Genomic DNA, 14,668 nt, shown 5'->3' on the forward strand with positions numbered 1-14,668 from the left:
CCCAATATAATGCATCTCAATATTTACTGTGGCTACTGTGCCACTCCAATCAAACCACCCATAGACACAAACCAGTATAATTCATGCTCTTCAGTCTCATTTAACTTTCCACACACATGAAACTGCTGACACATAACTTAGGCAAAATCAGTAGCTCCCAAAATGTCATTTTTATTTGCTTGGCAGCCATTTAGCCCCACAAAAGCAGCAACGCATTATTTTTAATACCAACTGCACCCCCATGCACTGCGCACAGCTGATAGATTGAGTACGCTGTTTTTGAGAAAGATCAAATATATGGTCAAAATCAAAAACAGGTACCTACCGTCCCTCACGGCAGTGAGGCTCATGGATGCAACATCCGAACCCGAGCCAGCTTCACTCATGGCTAGTGACCCTACGAACTCCCCACTTATAAGCTGCAAAAAGAAAGAAACAAGCGAAGGCAAATAGAGACATAACTTGTTTTGCAGAACACAACAATCTGCTCACAGTGTAAATGCAAAAACTACGCCCATTTGTTATCTGCAATGTGCCAACTCTACAATACTGCAGTGAGAATGAAGTTTAGAGCATTTCTTTTGTTTCTTTGTGGGCCGTGGCAACTAAAACAGAAAATAAAAATTCAACTCCCATTAATTCAACAAAGTTAGTAGATAAAAATGGATTCCCTGAAATTCAAACTGAAGCATAAATTCACAATCTGAACCAAAATAAACTTCTTATTTATTTGAAGTACCTTGTCCTGTTGGCCTCTGCTAACCAGAAGGGGGTACTGGGCAAGCGATCCTACGCAGTGGAGCTTGGTCAGTACTATCAGTAGGCTAAATAAAGGACCACTTTCTGAGTTGAGGAACAATTATGCTTCGGCTGCAGCCGGTCGCAGTTCCTGAATTTTGCCTAGAAACTACACACACGAAAAAATGAATACCTTCATTTCCTTGCAACTTAAATTTTAAAAATCTCTCATACTGTCTTTCGCATAGCCAGAAGTGCTTGCAGCCAACTCGATGACGTTGGCTGCAACGTCATCGTTGTTGTTGATCTGGTTCCTGTGACCTGAAAATTACTTACGCGATGTGTTTGAGCGCGTGTATGATTTTGGTGTTATTTTAGTTTTATTCTGTTTTGTATATAAGTGCCTGTTGTCTGCTACCCATGCCAAGACAGGGTCAGGAACCCCGTCAAGCCACTAGAATAGCAGCCTGTTGTTCCTGTCCCAGTATTTTTTTTTCCTGGCTGATTGTGGAAAAAATGCTGAATAAAAGGATTTACATTTGGACTATTAAAACTATGGCCACTTGCTATTATGGAAAAGCATAGGCTTTTTGGTATTTTCAAGCCTTTAAGCATACCAGAAAAAACGAAAAGGACCAATTAGCAAAAGCTGAATTACAGGAAACTGACAACTAGGGGTGTGCGAATATTCGAAATTTCGAATACGAATCGAATATGTTTATACTCGGTTCATATTCATATTCGAGAAATGATATTCGTGAATTTCCGAATATTCAAAAATTCCCGAATGCTCGGCAGCGATCATATACCTCGCCGACTTTCGTAAATTTGTTTGTGGCAAAAGCGCAATGTCTGGGCAAATTATCTGAATATAGAGTTCAAAGTTCCAGGAAAACAATATAAAGGCCCTGTTCTCTCTCTCTCTCTTCTCCATCGTTTATCGTGTGGACCGATCACATTCCGATGCCGCTAGGCTTGACCTTGTGCGCAATTCCGCAAGTGGGCTTTCCCACATATCACACGTGCTGCGAACAAGATGGGGGACGACCCGCTCCTAACAATTGCAACGCGAAAGCGCGTTTAATTTTTATCCTTCCGTAATATATTATCTAATTAATGCCCACACCCATGGCATTCGTTCTGTCACCTTAACTCTCTAAGCGTGACCACCGCCATCTTATTTTGGTCAACTACGCTATGCGGGAAAGCCTACTTGCGGAATTTCGCGTGAGGCCCCCGAAGGGGCGAGTCGAGGTCACAACAGGGCAAGCGATAATGTAAAAATCCCGCCTATTGCATGGTGCACTGTAACCCATGCACCTCTTATGTGGGCGAAACTGCAGGCGTGACAACGTTCGGAGGGCCCCTATTACTAGGTAAAAAAAATAACCTGGCCGCGTAGTTTTGGTTTCCGAGCTTCGCCATTCGCCCGTGGCAATGGTAACTGTCGGCCCGTGCATTCGCCAGTAGTCCAATCTCAGCACCGTGCCGCTTTCAGACGCTGACTGACGCGTCGCTGGTCATTTTTTTTTTTTTCCTTTTTAGAGGCAGTCTCACCATTCCGACGCCAGTATGTGTTCCCCAGCCCCTTGCTTGCATCAGTGTTGTTCTTCCAGTACACTAAAATGGGCGGCTCGTCACGGGCTTACAGGAGTTTGCACGATAGAGCCGCCTCATAAGGCTACCGCACTGTCGGTAGTTTTTTTTTGGGGGGGCCGTGGGGCATTTCATAAATCGACCTTCGAATAACCTGGGCATTTCTGTCGGTTCTTTGAACTTCTAATTAATGAGGTTTTACTAGCCATCATGTTATTTTTGTTTCCAGTCTTGTCATGTTATGGATTCCATTTTGCCTGACCCCATTACAGGTTGGATACTGTTATGCTGTTCAATTAAGTGCTGTACATTTCTGCGCACATCATGTTTTTTTTTTTTTATATGGTGCTCAGGCAGTCTAGTTTTGTTTATTTCAGTTGCAAAGGCCATACACTATTTTGAAAAAAATATGAGCAACAATGTTTGCTTGTTTATCTTTTCTGAATTTATTTTTTGTGCTGACGAGATATTCGATTTGACATTCGAAGCCAATTTTTCTTCATATTTGTATTTGATTCGTATTCGAAAATTTCAATATTCGCACACCCCTACTGGCAACACAAACTGACGAACAAGATGGTCCGACATGATGGTGATGTAACAGTAACGACACATGGACAAGGAAAGGACACAACACAGTGTTGTGCTGCACCCTGTCCTCACTTGTGTGCCACTGAGCTGTTCCACCATCAAGAAATTGGCTGCACAGTCCAGAGGTTTTTGTGAAAAAGCTGTGCAATACAACAGCAGCCTGGAAGGAGATCACACGGTGGGAGTGAGGTCTGGGGAAAAGGCACAACATCTCAAGCAGCAGTGTGGGAAAAAAAAACAAGTATATGAGATAAAGCAGCAATGACAGAAGGCAAGAGCAGAAATTCGGCATGCTACAAGGGCTGACTGTGTGTGGTATGCATGCAAGTGCAAGTGCAAAAAGTTGCTGACCAATTTCTCAGACTGACTCGGGGGAGGGGGAATCGTTAAAATATCCTAAAAATGAAATCCAATAAAAAAAATAGCTACTTCAAATTCCCCTAGTCACCTAGTAACCGGAGAAAGCGACGATCTGTCACTTCCACTCAACCGCATGTGCACCAATCAGGACACTGGCACACTTCGTGCACACAGACCACAGACAGGACTGCAACTGCTTTCATTCGATGGCTGCATACTGTCAGAGCTGAGAAGCACATGAGGAGAAAGTTCAGGGGGGAACACATCACAGCTGGAATTGCGCTGTGCCTCCCCCGTATGCACAGCCTGAGACAGAAAGACCATTACGATGAAAGCAAAATCACCAAGTGCCAAAGACTAGCACTTCGTAAGTGTTGGCATCCATCATTAGGCTTTGGTGTGTTTACAACCGAAATCCAACATTGAAACCAATGACGTGTTATTGCTCACACTTGGCAAAAACTCACACATGAAAAGTAAAATGCAAGTGATTGCAGGCATCATGATCAAAAAGTTGGGTCTAAGAGGCGCTTTGTCGCCGATGATTCGTCCTTACTTCGAAGAGCACTGCCTTTTTGCTCTACTCATGGACTATGTGCAGCCGTATAACTGCTTCCCGAGAGAGTGGCACAAACGGACTCAGCTAGACTTCCACAACCTGTAATTAGTATTGAGGTGAGTGTAGTGGAAGGCGTCTGGCAACAATAAAAAAAAGCAATGATGCATGCACAATGCGGCCACTGTGTGCCGACTATGGAGAATACCAACCCCATCATTTAAAGTGACAAATTAGTTTTAACTCGGCTTTAATTGAGTCAATTTTTGATCCCCCTTAGAGTTATAGTTTGAATTGAATGCACCATGGCAAGTGCACAAAAATCGAGCTATATCAGTGTGAAAAATCGAGCTGTATCAGTTGAAATGCGTCCAAATTGCATAAAAATGACCATAAAGTCGACATGGATCTAAGTTGCAATTATACACCAGCTTTACTGGATATGTGACAGCTATGCAAGAACATACGTGATGTAAACCGACAGAGAAATGGAACTGAATTCCCGCCATCACTCTGGTCTCCACTTTTGTAACACAGTGAATAAACACATGAACCATGCCTAAGGCCCCCCCCCCAATTTCCTGCGGCGGAAGATTCTGAACCTGCGATGTGGGAACAAAGAATCTGCAATATTCCGCTGGAAGCTGCCTATGCATTAACACATGCGGCATTTCGTGCATAAGCGGCCGAGCGTTATGCCTTGATGGCCCACGGTTGTTGAAAAGTTGGCTTTACCTCGCAGCTCAGGAGTCTAGTGAGTGAGCTTACTGTGGGTACCTTGAAGCACAGTGAAAAAAAAACAAATTCATGCTGTATTCGCAGTTTTGTTGCAGACATAACGCAAAGTTATTTCTAAACAGACGATTAAAGAAAACAAAAACTGTCATTATATCTATGTACATACAGTAATACTGCTTCCTACAGGTGTGAGTATCGTGATTCATCCCACAGAAGCATGCAGGCACATTGCTGCCAGAACAACAACTGTCGTGCTAGCTTGCTTGAGCAGATAGGAAAGCAAGCATGTCAAGGCACTAGCAGAACTTCGTTCATTCCAAGATTCTACGTTTCCAGAGAATTCATATGATTAAATTATTTCCATTCCTATCATACTATTATTCCCATTGACGTCCACAAATGCAACAGCATCACCAAAAAAATGAGCGGCTGCGACACATTATTCCACGAAAAATGCAAAGATCTGTCATTTTTTGCGGAAACACGGGGAAATTACAGGGCCTTAGCCATGCCCTTTGCATTAAGAGACAACTCGAACCCCTAGTGTAAGCGGCACCTCTCATTGTTTGTTGTAACTGTATTTAGGTGCAGTGTTCGTGCAATTTCACCAATAAGCCCTCTAGCAACATATGGCAGGTCTAAATGCAACGGTGCCATCCAGTGCGATTAGCAAAATGTTCACACAACTGCAGTAAGCAACCTCACACAATTGCATCTTGTTCTAGAACACAATATCTCGAGCCCTTCTGTAAAAGTGAACATCTGACAAAGACAAAGTAATCTCTCCCAGTCCATCTGAGTTCATATTAAATAAAAGATAAAGAGCAATTTGAATTTAATTCAGACTTCTCCATAAATCTGTCCAGGGGGGAATCTTCAATGTGCATCCATGGAGCACTACTGGCAAAAGTTTTTGATTTTCAGATGGCAAATTAAAACTAAAGGAAAGTCATGAAGTAAGAGGATCCGACCGATCACAAGACAGAACTGTGCAACTTTTAGATTGGTAGCACTTAGACTTGACAAGTTTCAATTTGTGATTCACTGCACTTAACGCATTGTTTAGAGTCAGCTTGTTTTCAGCTTACAACTTGTTTTTTTCACCAATCGTCACATAAGAAGTGGCACGAACCTTTGGGAGATACTTCCTCTTCTGCTCCTCAGTGCCATTGCGATAGATCTGGTTGATGCACAAGTTTGAGTGGGCACCATAGCTGAGTGCAATGGCTGCACATGCACGACTTAGTTCCTCCTGGATGATGCAGTGGTCCAAGTAGCCCGCACCAAGGCCACCGTACTCCGCTGAAGTAAGCAGAAGCAAGAAACATTAAGCAGCTAAGATAGCTTCTCAGTCCGCATTTTAAAATTCAGCTATTGCAATTTGAAACATTAAAACAAGCAAACACGTTTGTTTTTTTTCTATGCTCTGATCAGAACAAAATGGTAAATGCATTTATGCAACTTTTCATTCCAACACATCTCTCTGCTTTTTGTGAGCCAAGAACTATCCTGCCTAAGTATTTAATGTAACAATGGTCTTATCAGAGCTTCTGGTTTTCAGTTTCAAGCTTTCATAATTATCACATAATAAAAGTGCACTTTGTAACTATATATTAATTCACAACATCCTGATGAGTATTGGAAGCCGGGAGAGTAATGGTGCAGTCTGTAAAATGAGATGTTTTGCTCATCTAACTTAGACAAAAATAAACAAAAAAGCAAGGTAAACAACTTGAGAAACCTGCGTGAAGCAACATAATTGTGCAGTGATTAACACATATCAGTCTAGCACTTCACCTTTTCAAACAATGGTGATCAGAAAAATAAAACGAAACAACAATAATTCATAAAATACAGACCATTAAAGAAAAGTGATTTAGAATGAACTGCAAGACAGAGCTAATGAAAGATAGAGCGAGTAAACACAAGACTAATATGCCACAACATGTGGAAGCACCTTCTGCATTTCACCAAGGTGTAGTTCCATGTTTCATCAAGGTGAGGAATGGAACTACTGATGAAACATTCAGGACACAATACTGTCTTACCTTTCTCGTCGGTAATCACATGTTTCACGCCATCCCCATTCAATCAGGTACCAATTAGCTCAACTTTACGCATCATTTTCTTCTCTAGGTCCATTTATTCATGATATGCAGCAGTTCTTCAAAGTTTGGGTTTTACACAGCAGCACCAAGCAGTCTAGCAATCTAACACCATGTACTATCAGCGTCAAATGAAATGCGAACTGCGGAAAGCCTGGGCAAAGGTCCCACTTACGCATCAGCCTGTCGACAGGAAACCCAGGTGCGCCCATTCGGTTTGCGATACTTTTGCTTCTGTTTACTTTGACGTTCTTTTTCGCGTTTCGCCACTGGAACGACACAATCATTCTTTTTACGTATGGAAACTTGCACAGCGCGATCAAGTTTTTTATTGTTCGCTTTGCAGCCAGACGCTGATAATACGACGATGATGGAAGCAAAATTATAGCGCTGCAGGCAAGCGAGCCCAGAACGACCGCTTCACTGAACTATGCGGGCCAGAGCTGCTGCCGCCAGCGAAACCGCGCTTGGCAAGTTTCCATACGTAGAAAGAATGGATGTGGCGCTCCAGTGGCAAAACTCAACACCGAACGCCAAAGAAAACAGAAGCAAAAGTATAGCAAAGCGGATGGGCGCGCCTATGCTTCCTGGCGACAGGCTGAGGCATAAGCTGGGCCAGTGGCCGCACTTTCCGCGGTTCGCATTTCGTTTCACGGAGACAGTACCATCTGTTGCCAAAGTTGTCAGGTCAAAGCACCTCTCACTAGTATAGCCATTAGGCAGTATAGTGGCAGTGATTAATGCCACTGACTGGTTTTATTACTAAAGATGTCAAGGAGGTATTCTGCTGCGGCAACCAATCCACGTGAACAAGTTAGCATAAACATTTTGTCAAAAGATGTGCATAACCACACTCAAGTCATGGGCGCAGTGGTATGGTACTTTTATAACGGATGGTACGCTATGGTATAGTACGCGAGGTTTAACATCTCAAAGCTACACATGGGCTATAAGAGACGACGTAGCGGAGGGTTCCGGATTAATTTTAGCCACCTGGGTTTCTTTAACGTGCACTGACATCGCACACCAAAGAGTCATTTTTTCATTCTGCAACTGCTGAAATTCAGCCTCTAAAGCCAGGATTCTATCCTATCCACAGCCAGGATTTGATCCCATAACCTTGGACTCAGCCGCCGAATTCCATAAGAGAATCACCGCCAGAGCAGAATACATGATGCAATGGAAAGAAAATTTAGGAGGTTTTCGATTTATGGGGGTTTAACATTCCAAAGCAACTCAAGCTATGAGGGACGCCGTAGTGAAGGGCTCTGGAAATTTCGACCACCTGGGGTTCTTTAACGTGCACTGACATCGCACAGTCCACGGACCTCTAGGATTTCGCCTCCATCGAAATCTGACCGCCATGGCCGGGATCGAACCCGCGTCTTTCGGGTTAGCAGCCGAGCACCATAACCACTGAACTTTGAATTTTAGGAGGTCTAAATGCCTCAGACAGATTAGCTGCCTCCACTATGAAGGTCTGCTCCAGTGCCTCTGATGCATTACAGAAACAATGCGATGAAATAAGCTTTCGACTCAAACTTCTTCTAATTATCTATTCGAAATTGTTTGAAACTTTAAAACCCTTCAACAGGTCAAAATTTTTCAGAATACAGAGCATCTTTATAACCATTTCCAGCATTATCTATGGCAATAATGTCACAAAAACCTGTGCTTGTTAAGAGTGCTTAAGTTCACCACACTTATGAGAAGAAACAAGCAGCATAAAGCCCTAAATACTGGCTAATATCAGCATAAAAATCATGTACTGTCTTTAGCAAAAAAAATGAACAGATTACCTAATGATTCAGTTTGCTTTTAAGCCAGTAAACACAATACCACTGTAGCCTTGCCACTGCTCAGATAGCAAGAGAGGAAACAGCGCTGAATAAGGCACAGTGAAACAAGAGACAAGGTGACAGAAGGGCACATAAAACTACACGACCAGAGCCAGTACTATGGGCTAATAAGCCTCTCTGCACCAGTCCTGTGGTATATACGTCCCTCTGTGTTCTTATCCCTGTTGCTCTGTGTTCTCTACAACTATGAGCCAACCAGCCCAAACCAAAGTATTACTTGAAACAGAGTGTACAACCTAAATTCAAATGCTAATGATTGACCAGCTCCAGGCAGTCAAGATGGTTTGAAAGTACTCCATCTTGGGCAAGCAGCTACCATGCCACAAGAACCCAGATATCAGCAGTTGCATTGCTAGAGCTTTGGCAACAGTAATGGTAATTTTTATTTCCATTTGCTAAGCACTGGCCAGAAGCTAGTACACAAAAAACTAGAGTGAAAGCGTTAACAAGTTCCCTGGAGGAAACACCACCATGCACTATGAAAGAGGCTCCTATGCCATCTATACCAACTCGGTGGCTGGAAGCAATTTAAAACACAGACTGCTGGACCTTTTTTGTTTAATGGCAAAAAAACACCCCTGCAGCAAAGTACTGCAATAGTGCAAAAAAAGCAAACTCTTGAAGTTATTTTTGTTCCCCACAAGTGACGCAAATAACCATAACAAAACTCAAATCCTTGAAAAAAAAGCTGTGAAGAGAACAGGCACAAGTGACATACCTGGTACAGTTACACCCATGAAACCCATGTCGCCCAGCTTTTTCCAAAAGTCCTGAAATAACAATGCGCCACATATAAAAAGGGGTGACAACTATGAGCTCAGCAGAGGATTAATACATTGAAAAAAGTACTATGCACAAGTCACAACTAGGCTGTGGCCATGACTGATTCCAATGGACTAAAACTGAACTTAAGTGATACTCTTTTCTCACAGAGCACTGTAAGCATACAGCAATAGGCCCATCACTTTCAGACAACTTTTTTCTTGAAAATTTTAGGGAGCAAAGATGGTTTGGTTTGTGGGGTTTAACAACCCAAAGCAACTCAGGCTATGAGGGACACCGTAGTGAAGGGCTCCGGAAATTTCGACCACCTGGGGTTCTTTAACGTGCACTGACCTCGCACAGTACATCGGCCTCTAGAATTTCGCCTCCATAGAAATTCGACCACCGCGCCCGGGATCAAACCTGCGTCTTTCGGGTCAGCAGCCGAGTGTCGTAACCACTGAGCCACCGCGGCAGCTGGGGGAGCAAAGACAAAGCGCTATTTACAACTGAAAATCTGGTAGAAATGTGAAGCTCAGAACACACCATTTCGCAATTTGAGTCTTTTTCAGGTTACTTATTTTATTGAAAGAAAGTTTCACTCCTATAGTGCTTTTATCGTCTCGGCCGGGATATGACGTAACTTAAATTTATGGCAAACCAATAAGTTTTACCAAGGTAAATCATTACCAGCACTACTTCCTTTTGCTCTTTTTTTTTCATCCCAATGTCTTGATGTAACTTTAAAAGCGTAGGTGCCATCAGGAAGAAACACGAGGCTTTTGGCCTAAGCTAGTATAGGAATAAATAGGCTTAATGCAATGGTGCGAATAACCTTTCAGGTAGATACTTGTGCTCTCAAGGCTTGCTGTTCACAAGTATTTTTTTAACTGATCCTGAACAGACACCATGCCCTGGGTGACATGGCCAGGTTCACAGTATCATTTAAAATGATTGTGGAGAGCTTTCTAGAGGACAGCTGTTACGGTGAACATTGGAGTAGAAACTGGGTTTAACACAACATTATAGCTGCTGCGGGTACATAAATCAGGAACCGCTGCCCCACCCAAAAACAGGGGGCCCTAATACTGCTGCTGTGCAATCATGTATCAAAGTGCAAAGATAAAAATGACCTCACTAGTAACTTAAACTGGGCTCGGATCCTACCCTTAACCTTGCCATTTCTCTCATCAATTTCCAATAACACAAGATGAATCAGCTGCACAAAAATTTGCTACAATTACTTGCAACTTACAAGCCTGATAATGAAGCTCAGAAATGAAAATTTTGACAGCACTAAATAAATTATAGCAGAACACTTCTATGCCTGCCGCTAGAGAGACAGCACAATGAGGGCTAATGTGAGCACAATAAAAAAAGCAGGTGTGGCAGCCGCACATCAGCCACCTAGCCTTTTTATACAAGCTTTCTACTCTCACACCTGTGCTAGCAAAGTGACAGGTGCCACTACTAAGCATTTTCACTGTCACAATGCTCATAATTCAGTCACAAGGGGGAAAAACCTGCAGAGAAAGCAGTGATGAAATGCATTTTGTAATAGCCACTGATAAGAGCAAAAACTTGTCATCAACATTCTTTCATTTTAGATAAAAAAATAGTACCCTCCATTCAGTCCTGTGTACAGCATTAGGTGTGGTTTATAACCATTTGCACCCCCTCCTTTTTATTACTTAAGACAGAGGAAGAACTGCTCTCTACTCCCCTCATGCCTGCACTATTGTTACACGTACCCTAAATCCTGGAAAATGGTTGTTCTTGTCTATGTCTCTTGCATGTGGTGCAAGCTCCTTCTGGGCAAAGTTGAATGCAGCTTCTCGAAGCTGAAAGGCAAGAAAGGAGATTAAATTACATTGTTTTCAATAGAGACAGCACTGACATGCGGCTGTGATGAAACCTTGGAAGTTGGCAGTAAAGTAGTTCATGCCCCAGGAATAGGCGCCAAGCTTCCATGGTGTGCCCATCACAACACCATCACAAAGTATGTTTCTGTTGTTTGAAGCATCTAATGGGTGGTTTTCTCATCTCAGTACATGCCTCTTTGAAAACAAACAACCAGGTTGAGCTGAACTTCACGCATCAACCTCGCTCCCAGTGTCACTGCCACGTGCCAGCCTGCTACACAACTGCATTGTGTATTGTGATAGCTTTCTTATATCCCTGCCACAGGGGGGCAGCATAATACAATATCAGGTAAGAGGGATATGGAAAGGGGTGATGGTTCCTAGCCTGACCTTCGGTAATGCGGTCCTGTGCATGAGACCAGATGTTCAAACAAAGTTAGAAAGAAAACAACGTGGCGTAGGGGAGCTAGCTTTGGGAGCACATGGCAATACACCAAATCAGAGGGTACAAGGTGATATGGGATGGGCGTCTTTCGAGAGCAGACAAGCTAGCAGTAAGATAGCATTTGAGGAGCGATTGAAAGAAATGGAGGAAAAGCAGTGGGCTAGGAAAGTTTTCAGATACCTGTACATGAGGAATGTGGACACAAAATGAAGAAAGCGAACTAGAAAATTGACAAGCAAATATCTGAACAGCAGTTGGGGGCAAATCAGCAATTATCGGTTAATAAAAAGGTTAAAGAAACAGAGAGAGCTCTGCGGAAAACAGATGCTGACGAAACCGGCACTAGGAACGTACAGGATCTTTAAGTAGGAAATTGCCAAAGAAAATATCTATGATAATTGTAGGGGAAGCTTTGTTGTTTGAGGCCAGGACGGGAGTTCTGCGGACTAAGACAAATAGGGTCAGGTACCACGAGATAGACACGTTGTGCCTTGCGTGCGGAGAGGAGGAGGAAACGGCTGAACACTTGATACTTTTCTGTAAAGGGCTTCACCCTACAGTGGAAAGCAGCGGGGCTGATTTATCCAAGGCATTGGGGTTTAAGGACAGTGAAGGGAAAGTAGATTTTAAGCGGGTAGAAGTAACCAAGCGAAGGTTATCTGATTGGTGGATAAAATCAAGACAACAGTAAAATTTCATAAGTCATGGCTAGGTGGCTTGAGCCACCGCCAGATTTAAAGGGTTCAGCCTTATCCATCCATCCAGAAATGTACAATGTGCCTAACCCGACCTCGGCGACCCCGGAGGTGAAACACTATGGCGCCCATGTGCTGTGCATCCCCAGGTGGTCAAAATTATTCTGGAGCCCTCCACTACGGCACCTCTTTCTTCCTCCCTTCTCTCAGTCCCTCCTTTATCTGAGACAGATACTGCGCCATTTCCTTTCCCAAAAACCAATTTTTCATTTTCATTTTACAGTGCTGGATGCTGGCAATTCGACTCTACTGGTTAGCTACCATAATGCCACTGTAGTATTATTCAGGCAGCTGGCAATCTATTTCCCAGCCAACGGCCTGAAGAATACATGTAGGAGCTGGAAGGTGGCCACTATCATGCGGAGGAAGTTATCCTCAAGGTATATATGCTCGACTGCATGAAATAACATGCCAGTTGTAATTAACCTAACTGCATTTGTAAGACTCCAGATATTATGGAGGTACGGAAAAAGAAAAAAAAAACTAAGTATAGCCCATGACACTGGGTATTAAAAGCTTACTGAAACCCTAGAGTAAAGCACATGTGGTGCTACAAGAAAATGCGAAATTTTTGTGCATTCTAATTATGCCAGTCAAATTTAATTTTGAAATATCAGGCCACAGAAGTCAGAAGCACTACACAACAAATCAATCTAAGAAGCGTATTTAATTCATTCAGATGCTGACTAGCCTGAATAAGGATATAGCTAGTGGAGCTCAATGTCCTGAAGCTGCACCTGGGATATGGGTGAAGCCAGGAAGGGGCTCTATGGCATGGCATAAGTGGGTATGCCAGGTTGAAAACTACAGATAAATGAGCACATTAGCATCAAAACAAAAACCCTTAAGCGAAAATAACGAAAAAAAGAAACCAAACGGCAGCAATAAACGGTAACGCGGCCAGTAGAAACGCAGTTTTAGGAGCAGGCATGAAGTTGGTTTACACTGCGTATGCAAGTACTCTGAGAAAATGACAGGGTCGAAATTTGCCGCCGCGGCATGAAGCTTAGCCACCGAGACACCGCGGCGGGTTCGAATAACGACGAGAGTACATACGGTACATTTTCTTTTCCAAGCTTGACGCTGCCTCCGGCATTTGGCACGGGGTTTCAAACACTATGGTCTGCGGAAGCGGGCAGTCATTTCCAGGATTTACAGGTATTATAAGCTGTCTTTTAAAGGTATCGGCCCGCTGCTGGGTTAAAAAGTTTAATAAGGCGCAACACTCGTCCGACACCTCGTGAGGAATGAACGGGTTCTGCACGTATGCATGCAGTCGGCGTAAAGGAAGAATCGAGGAAGACGTCCCGTGATTGCAGCCAGCCAATGAGACGACACTGCCAGCAACATGTTTCCCGAGCTGCGGTGCCGGCTGCCGTGAACTACTACAAATACACTACATCGTGGCATATAACCCACGAGTTGGCAATCAGCGTAGACAGGCGGATAACGGCCATTTGTCATGCAGCGTAGAATAAGTATGTGAGCCTACGTGTAGAAAAATTTGTGCTCTGACTCCCGCGAATGCTATGCAGCTCCATGCAAAACAAAGGCTACAATGAGGTGAATGCCGGTAGCTCCGATTCCGAAAACACTCAGGCTCTGCAGCAGATGGATATACGATATCGTATGACGTGCGAAAAAAAAAAGAGAAAAGAAGATTCAACGATCGTACCTCCTTTTGCTCGGCGCTAAGCCCGTACATAACGTCTTGAATCGGATAATAAGCGCATTTTCTAATTGACAGCCTATACGGCAGTCCTTTGGTCGATTTTCCGAGACGAAGGAGCGAGGACCACATACCGCTGGCAGCCGACATGTTCACTAGCATAGTTGCCGGACGAACTATTTCACGCCCCTGTAGCATGCTCCATTTGGGTGACCTGCGCTAAAGCGATTAGTGCAAAGGCTCACGGGAAAATCGTCTGCTATTGTCACTTTCGGTTTCTCAAGGCACTCCCGCCTCGCTCGCTTCGCCGTGGACGCCACGTTTACATCGCGCGTTGCCCGTATCACACCATCTGACCTGCGCATTTATTTCATGACATGAATGCCGGAATGGACACACCTGAACGGTTGTCACCACTTCGCGCACTTTTGCGTGCACTCCCAGACACCCTTAGAGCGTGTGGGGGTAGCGGTCTCGATCACAAAGGAGACGCCCTCGACTCAGCGTGGCAAGCTCACCGAAGACCAGCTACCAAGTGACAAGAGGGGTAGTCGTTTGGTGCCCAGCTTTCGCTGGTCGCAAGCCAGAGAATGGGTCGGAGCCAAAGGTTCACAAAACAAAGTTTATACAAC

The 14,668-nt window shown here is 43.8% G+C and overlaps 1 protein-coding gene across 1 annotated transcript in view; it reads right to left on the bottom strand.

Annotated features, from left to right (window-relative positions):
- LOC144115308 (isovaleryl-CoA dehydrogenase, mitochondrial) overlaps nt 1-14,218 on the bottom strand; it is a gene marked incomplete at its 3' end in the record, with an annotated part of 37,176 nt that extends 22,958 nt beyond the window's left edge. Inside the window, 5 exon segments of the mRNA XM_077649644.1 lie at nt 326-419; nt 5,712-5,881; nt 9,262-9,313; nt 11,057-11,146; nt 14,043-14,218. Of these exon segments, the coding sequence (XP_077505770.1) occupies nt 326-419; nt 5,712-5,881; nt 9,262-9,313; nt 11,057-11,146; nt 14,043-14,198 (562 nt within the window).
- Between the last annotated feature and the right edge of the window lie 450 nt (nt 14,219-14,668).

The sequence above is a fragment of the Amblyomma americanum genome, chromosome 1 (genome assembly GCF_052857255.1).
Source record: "Amblyomma americanum isolate KBUSLIRL-KWMA chromosome 1, ASM5285725v1, whole genome shotgun sequence".
In the NCBI taxonomy this organism is placed as follows: Eukaryota; Metazoa; Arthropoda; class Arachnida; order Ixodida; family Ixodidae; genus Amblyomma; species Amblyomma americanum.